This window comes from Muntiacus reevesi, chromosome 3 (assembly GCF_963930625.1).
Source record: "Muntiacus reevesi chromosome 3, mMunRee1.1, whole genome shotgun sequence".
NCBI classification, from domain to species: Eukaryota; Metazoa; Chordata; class Mammalia; order Artiodactyla; family Cervidae; genus Muntiacus; species Muntiacus reevesi.
The window spans coordinates 262733848-262753312 of record NC_089251.1 but is presented as its reverse complement, the minus strand read 5'-3'; the positions used below and the strand labels follow the sequence as shown (position 1 = coordinate 262753312).

Sequence of the window (19465 nt, the reverse complement as noted above, 5' to 3'; positions counted from 1 at the left end):
GAGATATAGGCTCTGCGGTAACAGAGACAATTCACTTGACAGTTATTGAGGCCTTCATTGCCTTGTGAGGGTCTTCAGTTTAGATTCTCTGGGATGAGGCCATCATAGAGTTAGAGAGACGTCTCTCACATTTGGCTAGTTTGTGGTGATAATAGATTACTGGAAGAATGAAGAGTCATTTGTCTTTCTTGTCTACACAAGAAGTCGGGAAAATTTCAGCTAATATTTCTGTATTCCTTACTCAAAGTGATCTCTGTTCATTTCCAAGGCAAACCATTCAGTATCACAATAATCCAAGTCTATGCCCTGACCAGTAATGCTGAAGAAGCTGAAGTTGAATGGTTCTATGAAAACCTACAAGACCTTTTAGAACGAACACCCAAAAAAGATGTCCTTTTTATTACAGGGGACTGGAATGCAAAAGTAGGAAGTCAAGAAACACCGAGAGAAACAGGCAAATTTGTCCTTGGAATACAGAATGAAGCAGGGCAAAGGCTATAGAGTTTTGCCAAGAGAACACACTGGTCATAGCAAACAACTTCTTCCAAAAACACAAGAGAAGACTCTGCACATAGACATCCCCAGATGGTCAATACCGAAATCAGATTGGTTATATTCTTTGCAGCCAAAGATGGAGAAGCTCTATACAGTCAGCAAAAACAAGACTGGGAGCTGACTGTGGCTCAGATCATGAGCTCCTTATTGCCAAATTCAGACTTCAATTGAAGAAAGTAGGCAAAACCACTAGACCATTCAGGTATGACTGAAATCAAATCCCTTACGATTATACAGTGGGAGTAAGAAATAGATTCAAGGGATTAGATCTGCTAGAGTGTCTGATGAACTATGGATGGAGGTTTGTGACATTGTACAGGAGACAGGGATAAAGACTATCCCCAAGGAAAAGAAATGCAAAAAAGCAAAATGGCTGTCTGAGGAGGCTTTACAAATAGCTGTGAGGAGAAGCAAAAAGGAAAGATATACCCATTTGAATGCAGAGTTCCAAAGAATGACAGGAAGAGATAAGAAAGCCTTCCTCAGTGATCAATGCAAAGAAATAGAGGAAAACAATAGAATGGGAAAGACTAGAGATCTCTTCAAGAAAACTAGAGACATCAAGGGAACATTTCATGCAAAGATGGGCTCAATAAAGGGCAGAAATGGTATGGACCTAACAGAAGCAGAAGATATTAAGAAGAGGTGGCAAGAATACACAGAACTAGACAAAAAGATCTTCACGACCCAGATAATCACGATGGTGTGATCACTCACCTAGAGGCAGACATCCTGGAATGTGAAGTCAGGTGGGCCTTAGAAAGCATCACTACGAACAAAGCTAGTATTTGGAGATGATGGAATTCCAGTTGAGCTGTTTCAAATCCTAAAAGATGATGCTGTTAAAGTGCTGCACTCAATATGCCAACAAATTTGGAAAACTCAGCAGTGGCCATAGGACTGGAAAGGGTCAGTTTTCATTGCAATCCCAAAGAAAGGCAATGCCAAAGAATGCTCAAACTACTGCACAACTGCACTCATCTCGCACACTAGTAAAGAAATGCTCAAAACTCTCCAAGCCAGGCTTCAACAGTACGTGAACCATGAACTTCCATATGTTCAAGCTGGATTTAGAAAAGGTAGAGGAATCCGAGATCAAATTGCCAACATCTGCTGGATCATCGAAAAACAAGAGAGTTCCAGAAAAACATCTATTTCTGCTTTACTGAATATGCCAAAGCCTGTGTGGATCTCAATGAACTGTGTAAAATTCCCCAAAAGATGGGAATACCAGACCACCTGACCTGCCTCTTGAGAAATCTGTATGCAGGTCAGGAAGCAAGTTAGAACTGGACATGGAACAACAGACTGGTTCCAAATAGGAAAAGGAGTATGTCAAGGTTGTATATTGTCACCCTGCTTATTTAACTTATATGCAGAGTACATCATGAGAAACGCTGGACTGTGTGAAGCACAAGCTGGAATCAAGATTGCTGGGAGAAATATCAATAACCTCAGATATGCAGATGACACCACCCTTATGGCAGAAAGTGAAGAACTAAAGAGCCTCTTGATGGATGTGAAAGAGTAGAGTGAAAAAGTTGGCTTAAAGCTCAACATTCAGAAAACTAAGATCATGGCATCCTGTCCCATCACTTCATGGGAAATAGATGGGGAAACAGTGGCTGACTTTATTTTTCTGGGCTCCAAAATTACTGCAGATGGTGATTGCAGCTATGAAATTAAAAGACTCCTTGGAAGGAAAGTTATAACCAACCTAGAGAGCATATTAAAAAGCAGAGACATTACTTTGTCAACAAAGGTCCATCTAGTCAATGTTATGGTTTTTCCAGTAGTTATGTATGGATGGGAGAGTTGGACTATAAAGAAAGCTGAGTGCCAAAGAATTGATTCTTTTGAACTGTGGTATTGGAGAAGACTCTTGAGAGTCCCTTGGACTGCAAGGAGATCCAACCAGTCCATCCTAAAGGAAATCAGTCCTGAATATTCATTGGAAGGACTGATGTTGAAGTTGAAACTCCAATACTTTGGCCACCTGATGTGAAGAGCTGACTCGTTTGAAAAGACCCTGATGCTGGGAAAGATTGAAGGCAGAAGGAGAAGGGGACGCCAAAGGATGAGATGGTTGGATGGCATCACGGACTCAATGGATATGAGTCTGAGTAAACTCCTGAAGTTGGTGATGGGCAGGGAGGCCTGGCGTGCTACAGTCCATGCGGTCATAGAGTCGGACACGACTGAGTGACTGAACTGAACTGTGGGATCTGGTTTTTAAAGAACACATGCATTATGAATACTCAAATCTAAATTTTGTTAAAAATCTGTATCTTCCCATGTTCTGAGAAATTTTGATCCCACAGCCCAACAATTTCCATATAAGAAACAGCAACTTCTCAACTGTTACCCCCAAATAGAGGTAAATAACAGGATTTGAAGTTATCTTTTATCTTGTTTCTCTAAATTGTATTTCCTTACTTTTCCCCTACCCCGTTCCTTTTCTCCTTTTCCTTTACACAAGATTGATAACTTCTGTCAGATACTCCAGGTGAATGTTTTATTTTTCCCTGCAGAGCATGGAACGCCGTGTATTAGTTCAGGCTGCCATAGCAAAATACTATAGGTTGGACTTTAAAAAGCACAACAGGCATTTTCTTATAGTTCTAGAGGCTAGAAGTTTAAGTCAAGGTGCTGACATGATTGGTTTCTGGTAAGAGCTCTACTCCTGGATTAGAGAGGGCCACTTTTTCTCTCTGTCCAGCAGCTGGAATAAGAGTTGGGATTGTTGGTGAAAGGATAACAGAGAATGAGCAAACTCTGTGGTATCTCTTCTTATAAGGGCGCTAATCCCACCAGGAGTGCCCCAGCCCCACCCTCACTACACCTAACTGCCTCTTTAAAAGGTTCATCTGCAAATACCATCTCACTTGGGGTCAGAGCTTCACCTGAAAAATGTGGAGGATACAATTTAGTCCATGTTGTTGTTCAGTCATCCAGTCATGACTCTTTGGACTGTGGCACACCAGGCCTCCCTGTCCCTCACCATCTCCTGAAGTTTGCCCAATCCATGTCCACTGCATCAGTGACAGCATCCAGGCATCTCCTCCTCTGATGCCCTCTTCTCCTGCCCTCAATCTTTCCCAGCATCAGGGACTTTTCCAATGAGTCAGGCCTTTGAATCAGATGACCAAAGTACTGGAATCACCTGATGAGAACAGCTGACTCACTGGACTGAGTCAATCAACCACCCAAGAACAGTTAAGTATTTTTCAATTTAGAGCTTATAACCAATAGTTATTACGAAGGTTGGTTCTTGAGAATAAAATGAATTAACAGTCTATATTAGTTTATTAATTTTTTATAGTTTAAAAAAAATTTTCAATATACAAACAGGCCAGTGATTCCTTATTTACAAAACAACCATTTAACACATGATAGTACACAGATAGTTTAAACCTGATTCATTATTTTATGATCATATTGACTTCAATAGTAACAAATTTTCTTAAACATAATTATGTAGCTTCTGGAAGATGGGTTAAATGATGAAAAAATGGGCGCCCATGAACACACTCTTTAATTTCATTTCTAAACTGGTGCTTCATTCTGTAGATAATATCTTGGATGTCCTCTTTTGATAAGTACATGGGTAACTGTCTAGACAGACGCACTGCTTCTCCCTGTGGAGAGAAAGCCGTACGTTTTACTGTCATATACCTGAAGCAGAAAACAGGTTTTTACTGGCAAATAGGAAGACTGACGATTGATTATATTCTTTAATTATTCACTCACTCAACACAACAATTATGTGCTAGTCACTGCTGTAGGTTCTACAAATACAGCAGAGAACAAGAAAAGCAACGTCTTTGCTCTTCTGGTCTTCCCTTGGAGCTCAGTCGATTCCTGGGTTGGGAAGATCTCCTGGAGAAGGAAATGACAACCCACTCCAGTATCCTTGCCTGGAAAATTTCATGGACAGAAGAGCCTGGGGGGCTGCAGTCCATGGGGTTGCAAAGAATCGGGTATGACTGCGCAACTAACACTTTGCTCTTCTGAAACTGACATTCTAGTGCAGAGAAGCAGAATGATAAAAAGATAACCTAAACAAGCTAGAGGGATGGAATGGGGTGGGAAATGGGAGGGAGGCTCATGAGGGAGGGAGTATATGTATACCTATGACTCATTCATGTTGATGTATGGCAGAAACCAACACAACACTGTAAAGCAATTATCCTCCAATTAAAAATAAATAAATTTTTTTTTAAAAGACAAAATATCAGCAAGTAATTGCACAAAATTAAACTGAGTAATGTGATAAAGACAGTATGGTTAGGGAAAGTTTCCTCCAGGTGACATTTAAGCAGCTTTTCCTCTTGTAAACAGATAACAAACCTTATAGGATTTTGAAATCATTTACTATTAAGAAAGAGTTAAGTATCTTAAAATCTAGCCAATCTACATAAGCTAATAATACATACCTCTAAATAACTTATCACTTTGCGAGGTCTACATTCATAAACTTCCTTTGCATTTTTGTTTAATATAGCATTAAGGATTTCTATTAAATCCATCACTCCATAGAATGGAAGGCAATTAGCCATTCCTTCTATTTCCAAGTAGTTTTCAGCAATGGAAACTCCTAAAAGAAAAAAATAAAAAATAAAACCACATATAGTTAAATTTTGTTTAAACTGTATTCCAGAAAATGTCTAAGAAAAGCAAAATCACTGTTAAAATATTTGGTGAACATTCATTAGAATCTAATATTGTCGGAAAAAGTTTTGTTCCCTAGTTGAAGAACAAATAATAATTTCCCATAGGATTTCACATTCACATTAAGTCATAAGTGCTCAAAGAAACCACATGTACTTTATATCATTTAATCTCAGATATTATTGTTCTGTTCCCTACATTTGTTTAGAACATTTCTTACTTTGGAGAGAAAATGGAGTCCCATGATATTTATTAAAATAAAACTGGCTTAAATGTTTTAACAACTGTTGCTATTCAAATTCTGTCCTACTGGTTTAGTATCTAAAAGCCTGAATTATTTTGAAGATTAGTTTATCTTACAAGTTATTATAAAAATATAGTTATCTTTTTCCAGCTTTATTTAGATGTGTTTGACACATAACATTGTGTAAGTTTAAGGTGCACAAAGTGTTGATAAATATACATATAAGCTACAGAATGATTACCACTATAGTAACTTATTAATATATTAGCAGTTTGAGGAAATGAAATACTAATGTTTAGTTTTTAGAATAATGTTTAAATCTGACTTATCTATTATTTGAACTTCTTTAATTTAGTGATTAAAAATTAGCAACATCAGTGGATCTATAATGGGGTAAAATAACATTAACAACATGCATTCCCAAGAATCAAATTTAGCTTTAGAACACATTTTGATTTTTAGAAAATAGCAAAGATTTGGGTTTTTTGGCTCTATCTGTGTAACAGTATTCTTAAAATTGCAGACCACAAGATGTTACCTATAGGTAAAGAAAAAGAGATAGTCTGATGTTGGATAAGCTTATCAAAGGGAAAATTTTAGAAGAGGAGTGATGTAGCTTGAAGAGTTTCAGGTCCTGAAGATGTCAATGAACCCATTCCTAACCTGCCATTTACAGACTAGTTCCTTGACCTGAATGGCAGATGCACTGGTGGTATAATAAACAGAGTGCACATCCTAATGTTCCTCCCAGGAAACAACTGGAGAATAATATAAGAAGATACATAATCAAGTGTTCAGGGATAAAATACAGAGTTCAGTAAAGGGAGACAACATGAGAGTCTGAGCAACCAACTGAACTTAAATGGGACTTGAAACAGGGATTAGATAGGCAAAGAGGAAGTAGCAGAATATTCCAGTAAACATCTTTTTATATGTATACAGATAGTAAAATTTATCAGTCAAGAGACTTTTCATTATTGCTAGTTCTATATTATTTGCAGTATGGTTAGACTGGAACATCCAATACTTACTACATGAATGCAGGAAAATTTTGTGGATATGGGTAAAAACTGCTATGTGCTTAGCCGCTCAGTGTGTCTGACTTTTTACCACCCCATGGACTGTAACCCACCAGGCTCTTCTGTCCATGGGGATTCTCCAGGCAAGAATACTGGAGTGGGTTCCCATGCCCTCCTCCAGGGGATCTTCCCAAACCAGGGATTGAACCCAGGTCTCCTGCATTGCACGTGGATTCTTTTACCATCTTAAGTTACCAGAGAAGCCCGGGTATAAAGTATATGGGAACAAATGAGGAAATTGAACAATATGTTAGTCTCTGTGTTTGCAGAATATAGATACGGAAAACTTAAAGAGACATTTAGAATCATGTTCAAGAAGTTTTCATAAAATTCTGTGAAATGCTTCCCAATTTTCTGAAAATACTTTAATAAGGTCTGGTCTGACAAGCTTGCAGTTCCCAAAATGGGTAATTCTTACTGATATAGAACAAAAGCTATTCTCATTAACAATCAAATTTCTTTAAGGTCACATTAAGAATCTTCTTCCTTAAAGCCTTATGTATTCTTCCTCTCTTTCAAGTGCTTTTATGTAAAGATGTTTTCTGGCAACTGGCAAACTGCTGATCAAAAGTTAGTCCAATATAGTAAAACTCACTAAAAGACTGAGAAATAGTCTTTAAAAAAAAAAATGACCAAAAATAATGAAGAAAAAAACAGTTAAAAAAAAATGAAGAAAGGAAACATGAATATTTTTACCTTGATCTGCTACAGAGAAGAGAAACAATGCTGATGATAATCTGAGTAAATTCCACCCAAATCAAGTCAGCTTGCAGATGACTAGCTTATTCATTTTTATATCTTTGGTGCTATGTAAAGTACCCCACATTTATAGGACTTAAAAACACTATCTACAAGTTAAGAGCTGAATGTATCCCTGAAATAGAAACTTATTGGGTAACTCAAAAACAAACATGTACCTGAAACAGACAGGCTAATTATCCCAACTTAAACAAAAATTCCTGTGATAACATTTTTCATGAAGAAAAAAGTACTTGCCACCAATACCACAAAGTTATTTAGGAAAATAGACTAAGAAAAAAATATCTTGCTACACATATACATAAACTCCTTGATTCATACTTCAAATAAATTTTTAAATGTCAGAAGCCCTGAGGAAAAAAGATTTATAGGAGGACCTAAAAAATGAGTGGTCAGTTCAGTCACTCAGTCGTGTCCGACTCTTTGCAACCCCATGAATTGCAGCATGCCAGGCCTCCCTGTCCATCACCAACTCCCAGAGTTTACTCAAACTCATGTCCATTGAGTAGGTTATGCCATCCAGTCATCTCATCCTCTGTCGTCCCCTTCTCCTCCTGCCCCCAATCCCTCCCAGCATCAGGGTATTTTCCAACGGGTCAACTCTTCGCATGAGGTGGCCAAAGTATTGGAGTTTCAGCTTCAGCATCAGTCCTTCCAATGAACACCCAGGACTGATCTCCTTTAGGATGGACTGGTTTGATCTCCGTGCAGTCCAAGGGATGCTCAAGAGTCTTCTTCAACACCACAGTTCAAAAGCATCAATTCTTTGGCACTCAGCTAGCTTTATAGTGCAACTCTCACATCCATACATGACTACTGGAAAAACCACAGCCTTGACTAGATGGACCTTGTTGGCAAAGTAGTGTCTCTGTTTTTTAATATGCTGTCTAGGTTGGTCATAACTTCCCTTCAAAGTAGTAAGTGTCTTTTAATTTCATGGCTGCAATCACCATCTGCAGTGATTTTGGAGCCCAAAAAAACAAAGTCTGACACTGTTTCCACTGTTTCCCCAAAAAATGAGTGTAAGTCAGTTCAAATCAGAAAGGAGGCGCTGAAGAATGGGAAGAGAAGAGAAAATTTAAACACATACCACTGGCATGTACTATGCTAACTGATCTTCATGAAGAAAATGTATCAATTTTAATAGGAAATCAACATAAATTAAGAGCTAGGTTTTTCTTTTCCCATTTATTTTTATTAGTTGGAGGCTAGTTACTTTACAATATTGTAGTGATTTTCACCATACATTGACATGAATCAGCCATGGATTCACATGTGTTCTCCATCCTGAACCCCACTCCCACCTCCCTAAAGGCAGATTGCTTGGGTTCATATTCTGGTTCTATCATTAATTCTGTATACTTAAGCAAACTAAATTTCTCCTGCCTTGATGTTTCTAACTGTAAAAAATGTGCACAGTAACTGAACCATAGGCCTTTAGAAAGATCAAATCAATTAGTACATGTAATACTTACAGACTAGTGCCATGCACATAATAATTACACTTTGAGCATGGGAAGTTTAGGGGGCGAGTGGGCCAGGCGACAGTGGAATCACTCGTCCTGGAACCTTTGTGCCTCTTGATACCAGACAGAAGGCAAAGTAACAGGATAAGACTGGCCTGCATTTGCAGATGGGTTCCTTACCACTAGCGCCACCTGGGAAGCAGGGGTAGATAGGGCAGAGGCAGTTACGTATGGAAACTATGAAAGAACAGAGAAGAGGCCAGCCAGGAAAACTGAAGTCTCCTAGCCAGATAAATTTTCCTTTTTCTCCTCACCTGGTGAATTTCCAGTAAACAAACAGTGTTATAACAGGCTTTACAGCAAAGCCTGGAACCATAAAGAAAGCTGAGCACCACAGAATTGATGCTTTTGAAATGTGGTGTTGGAGAAGACTCTTGAAGAGTCTCTTGGGCTGCAAGGAGATCAAATCAGTCAATCCTAAAGGAAATCAACACTGAATATTCACTGTAAGGGCTGATGCTGAAGCTGAAGCTCCAATACTTTGGCTACCTAATGTGAAGAGTTGACTCACTGAAAAAGACCCTGATGCTGGGAAAGATTGAAGGCAGGAAGAGAAGGGGACGACAGAGGATGAGACGGTTGGATGGCATCATCGACTTGATGGACATGGGCTTGAGTAGTAAACTCCAGGAGTTGGTGATGGACAGGGAACCCTGGCGTACTGCAGTCCATGGGGCTGCAAAGAGTCAGACAATGACTCAGCGACTGAACTGAACTGATAGCAAAGCCATGGAAGCAAATCATTCACTCTCCAAACAGTAAGACTGCTGATGTTAGACATCTCATTGGGAAAACAAGTAAATCATTTTAGAAAAGAAAAAGAGATGTCCAATTTTGTTAGCTGATTCCAGTATTCTACATGTTTATTTCTGCTTCATCAGCTAAGGAGTATTTAATAATTTAGTTAGACACAGCAGGCAGTATGCATGTTGTGACAAAGAATGGCAAAAATTATAGTTGCTAGTTAGTTATGAAAATGCTAAACATAAAGCAATGGACTGAAAGATATGCCAAACTTGCTTGTTTCAGGCAGAAGTGACCTTTTAGAAATACACTGTTTTTATACAGCTGACATTATACTTTTGGTAAGACAAAACCATACCATCATATCTGGAAACTATGAAACCCAAAAGTAACTTTTGGAACAAGATTTATTTTTCTGACTTGGGAAATATTAAACCATAGTATCATACCTGGTGTCAATTTTATCTTGAAACCATTTGCTGTAAGACGAGGATCGGACAGGTAAACTGATCCACTGTATCTCTGGTCATCTGCTGCCATTTTCTGTAAAATCTCTAAATAATGGGATCCATTAAAAAGACTGAAAAAGAAATTAAGGCCCTTTAACTTCTTAAATATTTAAAGTGAAATAAGAGAATTTATGGAAAAAAGTTAATCTGAAGGTCCTTTAAAAAGTGTTATTATCAGTAACCAAAATACAATGGTGTAAGAAGCCCTGTGAGAAACTTTACTGCTTTTACATTTAATACTTCATAGAGGACTTCCCTAGTGGCTCAGATGGTAAAGCGTCTGCCTACAGTGCAGGAGACCTGGGTTCGATTCCTGGGTGGGGATGATCCTCTGGAGAAGGAAATGGCAATCTACTCCAGTACCCTTGCCTGGAAAATCCCATGGGAGAAGCCTGGTAGGCTACAGTCCATGGGGGTGGGTCGCAAAGAGTCAGACACGACTGAGCAACTTTACTTCAATACTTCATAGACCTACCACATACAGAGTACAGAAAGTAAGAATAGACACAAAAGCCAGTTTCTATCTTCTGCAACTTTACAAACTAAATGTGAAATTTTAAAAGTGCTTTCGATATAATACAAATGAAAACTTTATTTATAAATAATGCCACTTTATACCTTAATTTACACAGACACAATATACTGTCAAGTTATTGACGCAGTCCACCTTGCATAATATTCTGTCATTAGCCAAGGCTTCTTCAATAAGAAGAAGATAAGCATGTAACCTTTTCTCCCAGGAACTTAAAAATTTAATAATTCAGGACTTTGGAGAGATTCCTCCTGTATACTATAGGTATGATATGTTTGCCAAAGGTGGCCTATGACATGGTTCTGAGTGGTAAAAGCATTAAACAAAATTTTGAGGTGGTGAAAGATTATCTAGGGCAGAAATTAACCTTTCATATTGGTTTTAGGCCTGCTCAGGGTGCTTCAAAACATGTTATACACAATAACATCTGTTGACACCCACCATATGGTAGGTGTGTAAGGCACTGTTCCACATTCTATCTGGTGCAGGATGATAAGCTGCTACTTGTTCATTAAAATCCTGAACTCCTCGAAAAAGTCAATGAATAGATAATGTCTTTGCTTATCACCTCTGAAAGGCTGAGGAGAGCAGATACCGCAGAGAGGAGAACTTTGACCACACAGCAGAGGCGCTGTGTCTGGTGCAGCCCAGGATTCAGAAGATCAGTCTGAGAGCAGGCAGTGGTGGTGGGGATGAGACAGTACAGAGAGCAGTGGTGCAGGACCCACAGTTCTGTCAAGACTGGAGTCTCACACATGCTGCTTACATACTGAGTGCATGAACCCTGGTGAGGTACCTGACGCTTCTGTACTTGTTTCCTCATTAAAATGTGGATACCTCTCAGTAGGCTACTGTGAAGATGAGATCATGAAAGCAAAAAGCTTAGGGAAGTTCCTATCATACAGTAAGAGTGCAATAAATATTAGCTATTTTTCTGATTATTATTGAGCTCTTACTTTGTATTTTATAGATCTCTAAATTATTCTGTTGAGAGATAAACGATACAACCTGCATTAGAAATCTGATGCAAAAACAGTCCAACACATAATTATCCTATTTATGACTTAGTTTTTAAAAACTTATGATGGGGATGTTACATTTAAGGGGAAAACAATTTTGGATGAAGTTTTGCTGCTATTCAAATATGAAAGACTATTCTCAGGTTGTATGGACCCAAATAATAATTTTAATGTAATTTTTAATCTATGTACTGTATTTTAATAGTTTTAATGGATTATAATAGAAATCATAAAGAAAAATATTTTTAAAAGCCTGTAATTCGTACAAGCACAAAAAGATTTTTGATATAAATGAAAATTTACAAACATCATTTAGAAAAGCAATCAAGTATAAAATTTCAAATACACTCTAGCTCTTAAGGGAAGAGAGAGAAAAGTACTGTCAAATTTTGTAACTGTTTTAATTAAACCTAAGGGTGTATTAATTCTTTTAAATTCTTCCTTTCACAATTTCCTAAGTCAGTTTAAAGAGAATACTGTGAAAGACACTGGACTTCAGTTACTGTGATTACTACTGCAGTATTCTCTTTAAACTGGCTTAGGAATTTGTCAAAGGAAGAATTTTAAAAAATTAATACACCCTTAGGTTTAATTAAAACAGTTAAAAAATTTGACAGTACTTTTCTCTCTCTTCCCTTAAAAAGAGCTAGAATGTATTTGAAATTTTATACTCAAAGACAGCTTTATCAAATGTTTTTCTGTTTCTAGCCCTGTTTTTCTTTCTGGAGGAAGTGTCTGTACTAACACAAGGGTTTGAACACATTTTTAAAATGAGTTTTGATTTATTTCTGTACGTTCTGATACAGAACTTTGTCCTACAAAACAAACTCACATCTTTTAAATTTTAGGTTACCTCCTTTATCATAACTTCTTCTACCTATGTAAGGCTAAAAAAAGAAATCTTAAGTATAAAAAAGTGAAATGTTAGTATTTTAGTTAATAGCTATTTCTTTTAAGAAAAAACAATTTGCTCATGTAGGATATGAACAGGAAATACCCCATTTTATAATCTATAATAATATTAGTGCAGGCAATAATCACCAGTGGATAAAACCATTATGAAAAGTTAACCGGGAACTTTAAGGTGGAATGTCAGGTTGTCAGTAGCTCATTTCAGTTCAGTCGCTCAGTTGTTTCCAACTCTGCAACCCCACGGACTGCAGCACACCAGGCTTCCCTGAACCCAGTGATGAGTGCCTTTTGATGTGATGGAATATGAAGCACATAGCATCACCTATTAAGCAGTCTTACCAGAAAGTATAATCTAAATCTATTCAATCCTCCTGAACTAATATCCATTTAAAAATGGGTGAGAGAAAAACAAGTTAAACATCACCACAAGGAAACAAGACAGACCAATAGAGATGGGATATTCTAACAAGTAAGTGACTAAGTATCCACAATGAGTTAATGGTATGATATTAGAAAAGATTTAAAATATATAACAAAATGTAATGGCTGGACCTGGGTTAGATGTAAATTAATATAAAAAATACAAAAACACATTTTGAGACAATGAGAAACAATTCCAATGAATTATATTGTATAGGGTATGAAATGGTGACCCACTCCAGTATTCCTGCCTGGAAAATCCCATGGATGGAGGAGCCTGGTAGGCTGCAGGCCATGGGGTTGCAAAGAGTTGGTCATGACTAAGCAATTTCACTTTCACTTTTCGCATTGGAGAAGGAAACGGCGACCCACTCCAGTGTTCTTGCCTGGAGAATCCCAGGGATGGGGGAGCCTGGTGGGTTGCCATCTATGGGGTCACACACAGTCAGACACGACTGAAGCAACTTAGCAGCAGCAGGGTATGAAAAAAGGCATTGTAGCTAAGTAAGAAAATGGCCACTTTAGCGATACACCGAAAACTATTTTAGGTGGGAATCATTCTAAATTCTTTAACAAAAGGAAAAACATACATGTGCATATATAAATGTCAAGGACAGACAAAGGAAATGTGGGAAAATCTTGGTAACTATTGATAAAGGCAATTACTGTATAATTCTATGTTGGTATATGTTTGAAATGTTAAAACAGACTACACAATGAAGAAGTGCCATGGCAATCCAATGTCAGAATTACCCTGGGGAAGTTACTAACGTACTGGTGGTGGGGGACTGAGCTTACTATTTATTAAGTGCAGAAATAAACTATCTAGAAAAGTCTAAAATTATTTAAAAGCAACTAATTCTACTAAATATTAGAAATCAAATTATACAATTTCTTTAAATAAATATCACTTTTCCATACTAGGGAATCCAACCTTTCACCTTCAATTTCAATTAGTAAATGTTTTTAAGAGTAAAAAAAAAAATATTACTTCACCATACCTCTCTGTTAATATAATTGGTTTTTCCAGTGGCTCTGCAGGAAGTTTGTGATTCTCAAGAAGTCTTTTAAATAGCAGAGCTTCTTCCACTCTGTATGGATTTAACAACATTATCTCTGTTTTGGATGTAATTAGCCATGCGTCAGGAAACTTGAGATTGTGGACCAAGCAAAATTCGTCCTTTTCTTCTAAGTCAAATTTCTTCTGTGTATCAAAATTCTTTTTTAAGTTTTCCATAGAGAAGGAGATCTGAACTATTTTAATGTTTTGGTTCCTTTTTTTTTCAATTTGGGCCTGAAAGAGCTCATCAAGTTTTGGCTGGTTAGATAGCGAAGTTTTCAACTTGTGCTTCTGTGCCAAATGCCAAACACTGGAGGGTTTCATCCTTTTTTTGCCATCTTTTAATACTTGTGACTCCTGTTCAATGGCTCTCTGGATTTGCTTATTGTATCTTTCCAAGTCTTTAGTAGCTTTCTCTTCATATCTATGAATAGATATAAAAATGATCTAATAAAGTCATAATGAGAAATATATTAACCATCTGAAGTAATGTTATAAAAAATAAAGAGGTGGCATTCCAGGCACAGTAATGCAAAGGGACTCATATTGCACCAACTCACCCATTTATAACCATGATAAGCTGTGAACAAAATAAAGAAATCAAGTATTTAATACAGGCACTGAAGAGTACTGAAAAGCAAGAGAATTTGGAATGGATTCAACCCTTGAAGAGATCCACATTTATACCACTTTTAACCAGATGCAGTCCCCAGCATTATGGAAGAATAGCAAGACCTCAGTCAGAAAGCTGAACTCATAATAGACTGAGTTATCAGAGCATAGAACCCCCTGCTTCGAAAACAACTGGAAATTGAGGGAGAAAATCTCAGAAAATCCTGTGTGTGAGAATCTATAGAGGAAAGTAAGCACTAGACCCTAAATGAACTAAACAGAGATTTCAATAGCTGCCTGCTGCAAAAGAAAGAAGAGCTTGGAGTTTAAGTTTCATATAATTAGATGACTCGGAAAACAGTTTGTGCTTTCAATTAAAATTGGAGAAGGGCTACTTCTTAGGGAAAAAACAGACAACTATATTCTAGAACTAAGGAAGTTGACCTAAGACTAACAGTAAAATTTAAAGTCTTTGCCTAAAGGAAGTATAAAACAAAGCCTCCCCAAGCTCCAGGTGACCTGTCAGTAACTTAACTGTGTGACAGAACAAAACCCAATGTTTTTCAGAAGATAACAGAACCCAGGGTTTCTGCAACGTATCCTCAAAAATGTCCATTATACAAGCAAAACATAACATTCAAGCAATAAAACAGAACAATGTTAGTTATGGGAAAGAGAAAAAATGAACAGTAGAAATAATCTTCAAGATGACAAGCTGCTGCTGCAAAGTTGCTTTAGTCGTGTCCAACTCTGTGCGACCCCACAGACAGCAGCCTATTAGGCTCCATCATCCCTGGGATTCTCCAGGCAAAAATACTGGAGTGGGTTGCCATTTCCTTCTCCAATGCATGAAGGTGAAAAGTGAAAGTGAAGTCGCTCAGTCGTGCCCGACTCTTAGCAACCCCATGGATTTCAGGCTCCTCCGTCTACGGGATTTTCCAGGCAAGAGTACTGGAGTGGGTTGCCATTGCCTTCTCCACAAGATGACACAGATGTTTGAATTTCAAACAAATATTTAATAGATTTTTGACAGATGAGTCACGGTAGAGAGTTTTGACAAACATGGTTCACTGGAGAAGGGAATTGCAAACCACTTCCGTATTCTTGCTTGGAGAACCCCATGAACAGTATGAAAAGGCAAAAAGACGTAACACCGGATGATGAGCCCTTCAGGTCAGTAGGTGTCTAATATGCTACTGCACAAGAAGGGAGAAATAGTTCCAGAAAGAATAAAGAGGCTGGACCAAAGTGGAAATGATGCTCCACTGTAGATGTGTCTGTTGGTGAAAGTAAACTCTGATGGTGTAAAGACTGCATAGGTATTTAGAATGTTAGGTCAATGAATCAGGGTAAATTGCACATGGTCAACCAGGGCTTCCCTGGTAGTTCAGCTGGTAAAGAATCTGTCCACAATGCAGGAGACCTGAGTTCCATCCCTGGGTTGGGGAGATCCCCTGGATAAGAGAAATGCTAGCCACTCCAGTATTCTGGCCTGGAGGATTTCACTGACTGTATAGTCCACGGGGTCACAAAGAGTCGGACATGACTACGCGACTTTCACAAGCAGGAGATGGCAAGAGTAAACCTCAACATATTAGGAATCAGTGAACAAAAATGTACAGGAATAGGTGAATTTAATTCAGATGACCATTTTATCTACTACTGTGGCCAAGAATCCCTAAGAAGAAATGGAGTAGCCGTCATAGTCAACAAAAGAGCTCGAAATGCCCTAGTATTTGAGTGCAATGTCAAAAGTGACAGAATGAACTTAGTTCATTTCCAAAGCACACAATTCAGCAACACAGTACTCCAAGTCTATGCCCCAACCACTAATGCCAAAGAAGCTGAAGTTGAACAGTTATATGAAGACCTACAAGACCCTCGAGAACACCAAAAAAATGTCCTTTTCACAATAGGGAACTAGAATGCAAAAGTAGGAAATCAAGAGATACCTGGAGTAACAGGCAAGTTTGGCCTTGGAGTACAAAATGAAGCAGGGCAAAGGCTAACAGAGGTTTGCCAAGAGAACACACTGGTCATAGCAAACACCCTCTTCCAACAACACAAGAGACGACTCTACACATGGACATCACCAGATGGTCAATACTGAAAAAGACTGATTATGTTCTTTGCAACAAAGATGGAGAAGCTCTATACAGTTAGCAAAATCAAGACTAGAAGCTGATTGTGGCTCAGATCACGACCTCCTTATTGCAAAATGCAGACTTAAATTGAAGAAAGTAGGTAAAACCACTAGACCATTCAGGGATGACCAAAATCAAATCCCTTATGATTATACAGTGGAAGTGACAAATAGATTATTCAAGGGATTAGATCTGACAGAACGCCTGAAGAACTGTGGATGGAGGTTCATAACATTGTAGAGGAGGCAGTAACTAAAACCATCCCAAAGAAAGAGAACTGCAAAAAAGGAAAGTGGTTGTTTGAGGAGTCCTTAAAACAGCTGAGAAAAGAAGTGAAAGGCAAAGAGAAAGGGAAAGATATACCCAGCTGAATGCAGAGTTCTAGAGAATAGCAAGGAGAGATTAAAAAAAAAGATTTCTTAAATGAACAATGCAAAGAAATAGAAGAAAACAACAGAATGGGAAATACCACAGATCTTTTCAAGAAAATGAGAGATACCAAGGGAACATTTCATGCCAAAGATGGGTACAATAAAGGACAAAAATTGTATGGACCTAAAAGCAGCAGAAGATATTAAGAGGTGGCAAGAAAACACAGAAATATACAAAAAAAATCTTCATGACCTAAATAACCATGATGATGTGATCACTCATCTAGAGTTAGACATTCTGGAGTGTGAAATCAACTGGGCCTTAGGAAGCATCACTACGAACAAAGCTAGTAGAGATGATGGAATTTCAGCTAAGCTATTTCAAATCCTAAAAGATGATGCTGTGAAAATGCTGCTCAATATACCAGCAAATTTGGAAAACTCAGCAATGGCCACAAGACTGGAAAAGGTCAGTTTTTATTCCAATCCCAAAGAAAAAGGCAATGCCAAATCGTGTTCAAACTACTGTGCTCATTTCACATGCCAGCAAAGTAATGCTCAAAATCCTTCAAGCTAGGCTTCAACAGTGCGTGAACCAAGGACTTCCAGATGTACAAGCTGGATTTAGAAAAGGCAGAGGAACCAGAGATCAAATTGCCGACATCCACTGGATTACAGAGAAAGCAAGGGAATTCCAGAAAAACACCTACTCTGCTTCATTGATTATACTGAAGTCTTTGACTGTGTGGATCACAACAAACTGGAAAATTCTTGAAGGAAAAGATGGGAATACCTGACCACCTTACCTGCCTGAGAAACCAATATGCAGGTCAAGAAGCAACATTTAGAACTGGATATGGAATAACGGACTGGTTCCAAATTGGGAAACAAGTACATCAAGGCTGTATATTGTCACCCTTTTTATTTAAGTTCTATGCAGAGTACATCATGTGAAATGCTGGGCTGGATGAATCACAAGCCGGAATCAAGACTGCCAGAAGAAATATCAGCAACCTCAGATATGCAGATGACACCACCCATATGGCAGAAAGTGAAGAGGAACTATCAAGCTTCTTGATGAGGGTGACAGAGGACAGTGAAAAAGTTTAAAAACTCAACGTTCAAAAAACGAAGATCATGGCATCCTGTCCCATCACTTCATGGCAAACAGATGGTGAAAAAGTGGAAACAGTGGCAGATTTTATTCTCTTGGGCTCCGAAATCACTGCAGACAGTGACTGCACCTATGAAATTCAGACAATTGCCCCTTGCAAGAAAAGCTATGACAAACCTACTCAGTGTATTAAAAAGAAGTGATATCACATTGGTGACAAAGGTATACATAGTCAAAGCTATGCCCTGATCAGGTAGATTATGATAAATTAAGGATGTATAATATATTCCCCAAAGCAAAAAATCTGGCAAAGCCAATAAAGGAATTTAAAATTAAATATGAAATTATATTCATGCAGCCCTAAAGAGGCGTCTCTCTTCACAAACAAGGAGGAACAGAGAAACAAAACTGAGAAGGAACAGGAAAACTGGTAGACCAAAACAAAACCGTATCAATTATTACATTACACAGACTATTGTATTTGAAAGTCAGAGACCAGCAGACAGAATTTGAAAAGCAAAATTCAGAGGTGCAAAGGTGTGGCCAACAAAGTAGAGTAGGAAGATCCTGAGCTCATCTCCTCCCATACATGTGTGCTCAGTCACTTTAGTCACGTCTGACTGTCTGCCACCCTATGGACTGCAGCCCACCAGGCTCCCCTGTCCATGTGATTCTCCAGGCAAGAATACTGGAGTATCTGCCCTCTTCCAGAAGATCGCCTGCCATAGGCACAACAAAATTACAAGTATAGTCCAGAGTAAGACACAACTGAGTGACTAATACACATACACACACACACACACACACACACACACACACACACACACACACACACACACACACACACACACACACACACACACACACACACACACACACACACACACACACACAGAGTAATTATCAAATAGAATGAACTAAAGACCAGCAGAAATTTTCTACAACTAAAGACAGAAAGAAGTAACCACAGTGGCATGGGTGGGAGGAACAGTCATGGCATAATCAAGACCCAGAACCCCAGAATGCGTGTGTGCTCAGTCACTAAGTCATGTCCAACTCTGCCACCCCATGGACCGTGGTCTTCTGTCTATGGGATTTTCCAGGCACGAATATTGGAGTGGGTTGCCATTCCCTCCTCAAAGGGATCTTCCCCACCCAGGGATTGAACCTGTGTCTCCTGCATTGGTGGGTGGA

General features: G+C 38.4%; 1 protein-coding gene across 5 annotated transcripts in view; it reads right to left on the bottom strand.

Annotated features, from left to right (window-relative positions):
• Positions 1-3848: 3848 nt before the first annotated feature.
• The window catches only part of PMS1 (PMS1 homolog 1, mismatch repair system component), a 106511-nt gene continuing 90894 nt past the window's right edge, over positions 3849-19465 (bottom strand). For 2 of the 5 annotated variants that reach the window (XM_065931919.1, XM_065931920.1), the window contains 4 exons: positions 13972-14454; positions 10028-10158; positions 4992-5152; positions 3849-4193 (listed from right to left, as the gene is read on the bottom strand). In XM_065931919.1, the coding sequence (XP_065787991.1) occupies positions 4029-4193; positions 4992-5152; positions 10028-10158; positions 13972-14454 (940 nt within the window). In that variant the 3' untranslated portion in view covers positions 3849-4028. Of the gene's footprint in view, positions 4194-4991; positions 5153-10027; positions 10159-13971; positions 14455-19465 lie in introns of those variants that run through there. The other 3 variants (XM_065931922.1, XR_010662519.1, XM_065931921.1) reach the window with 3 other exon arrangements.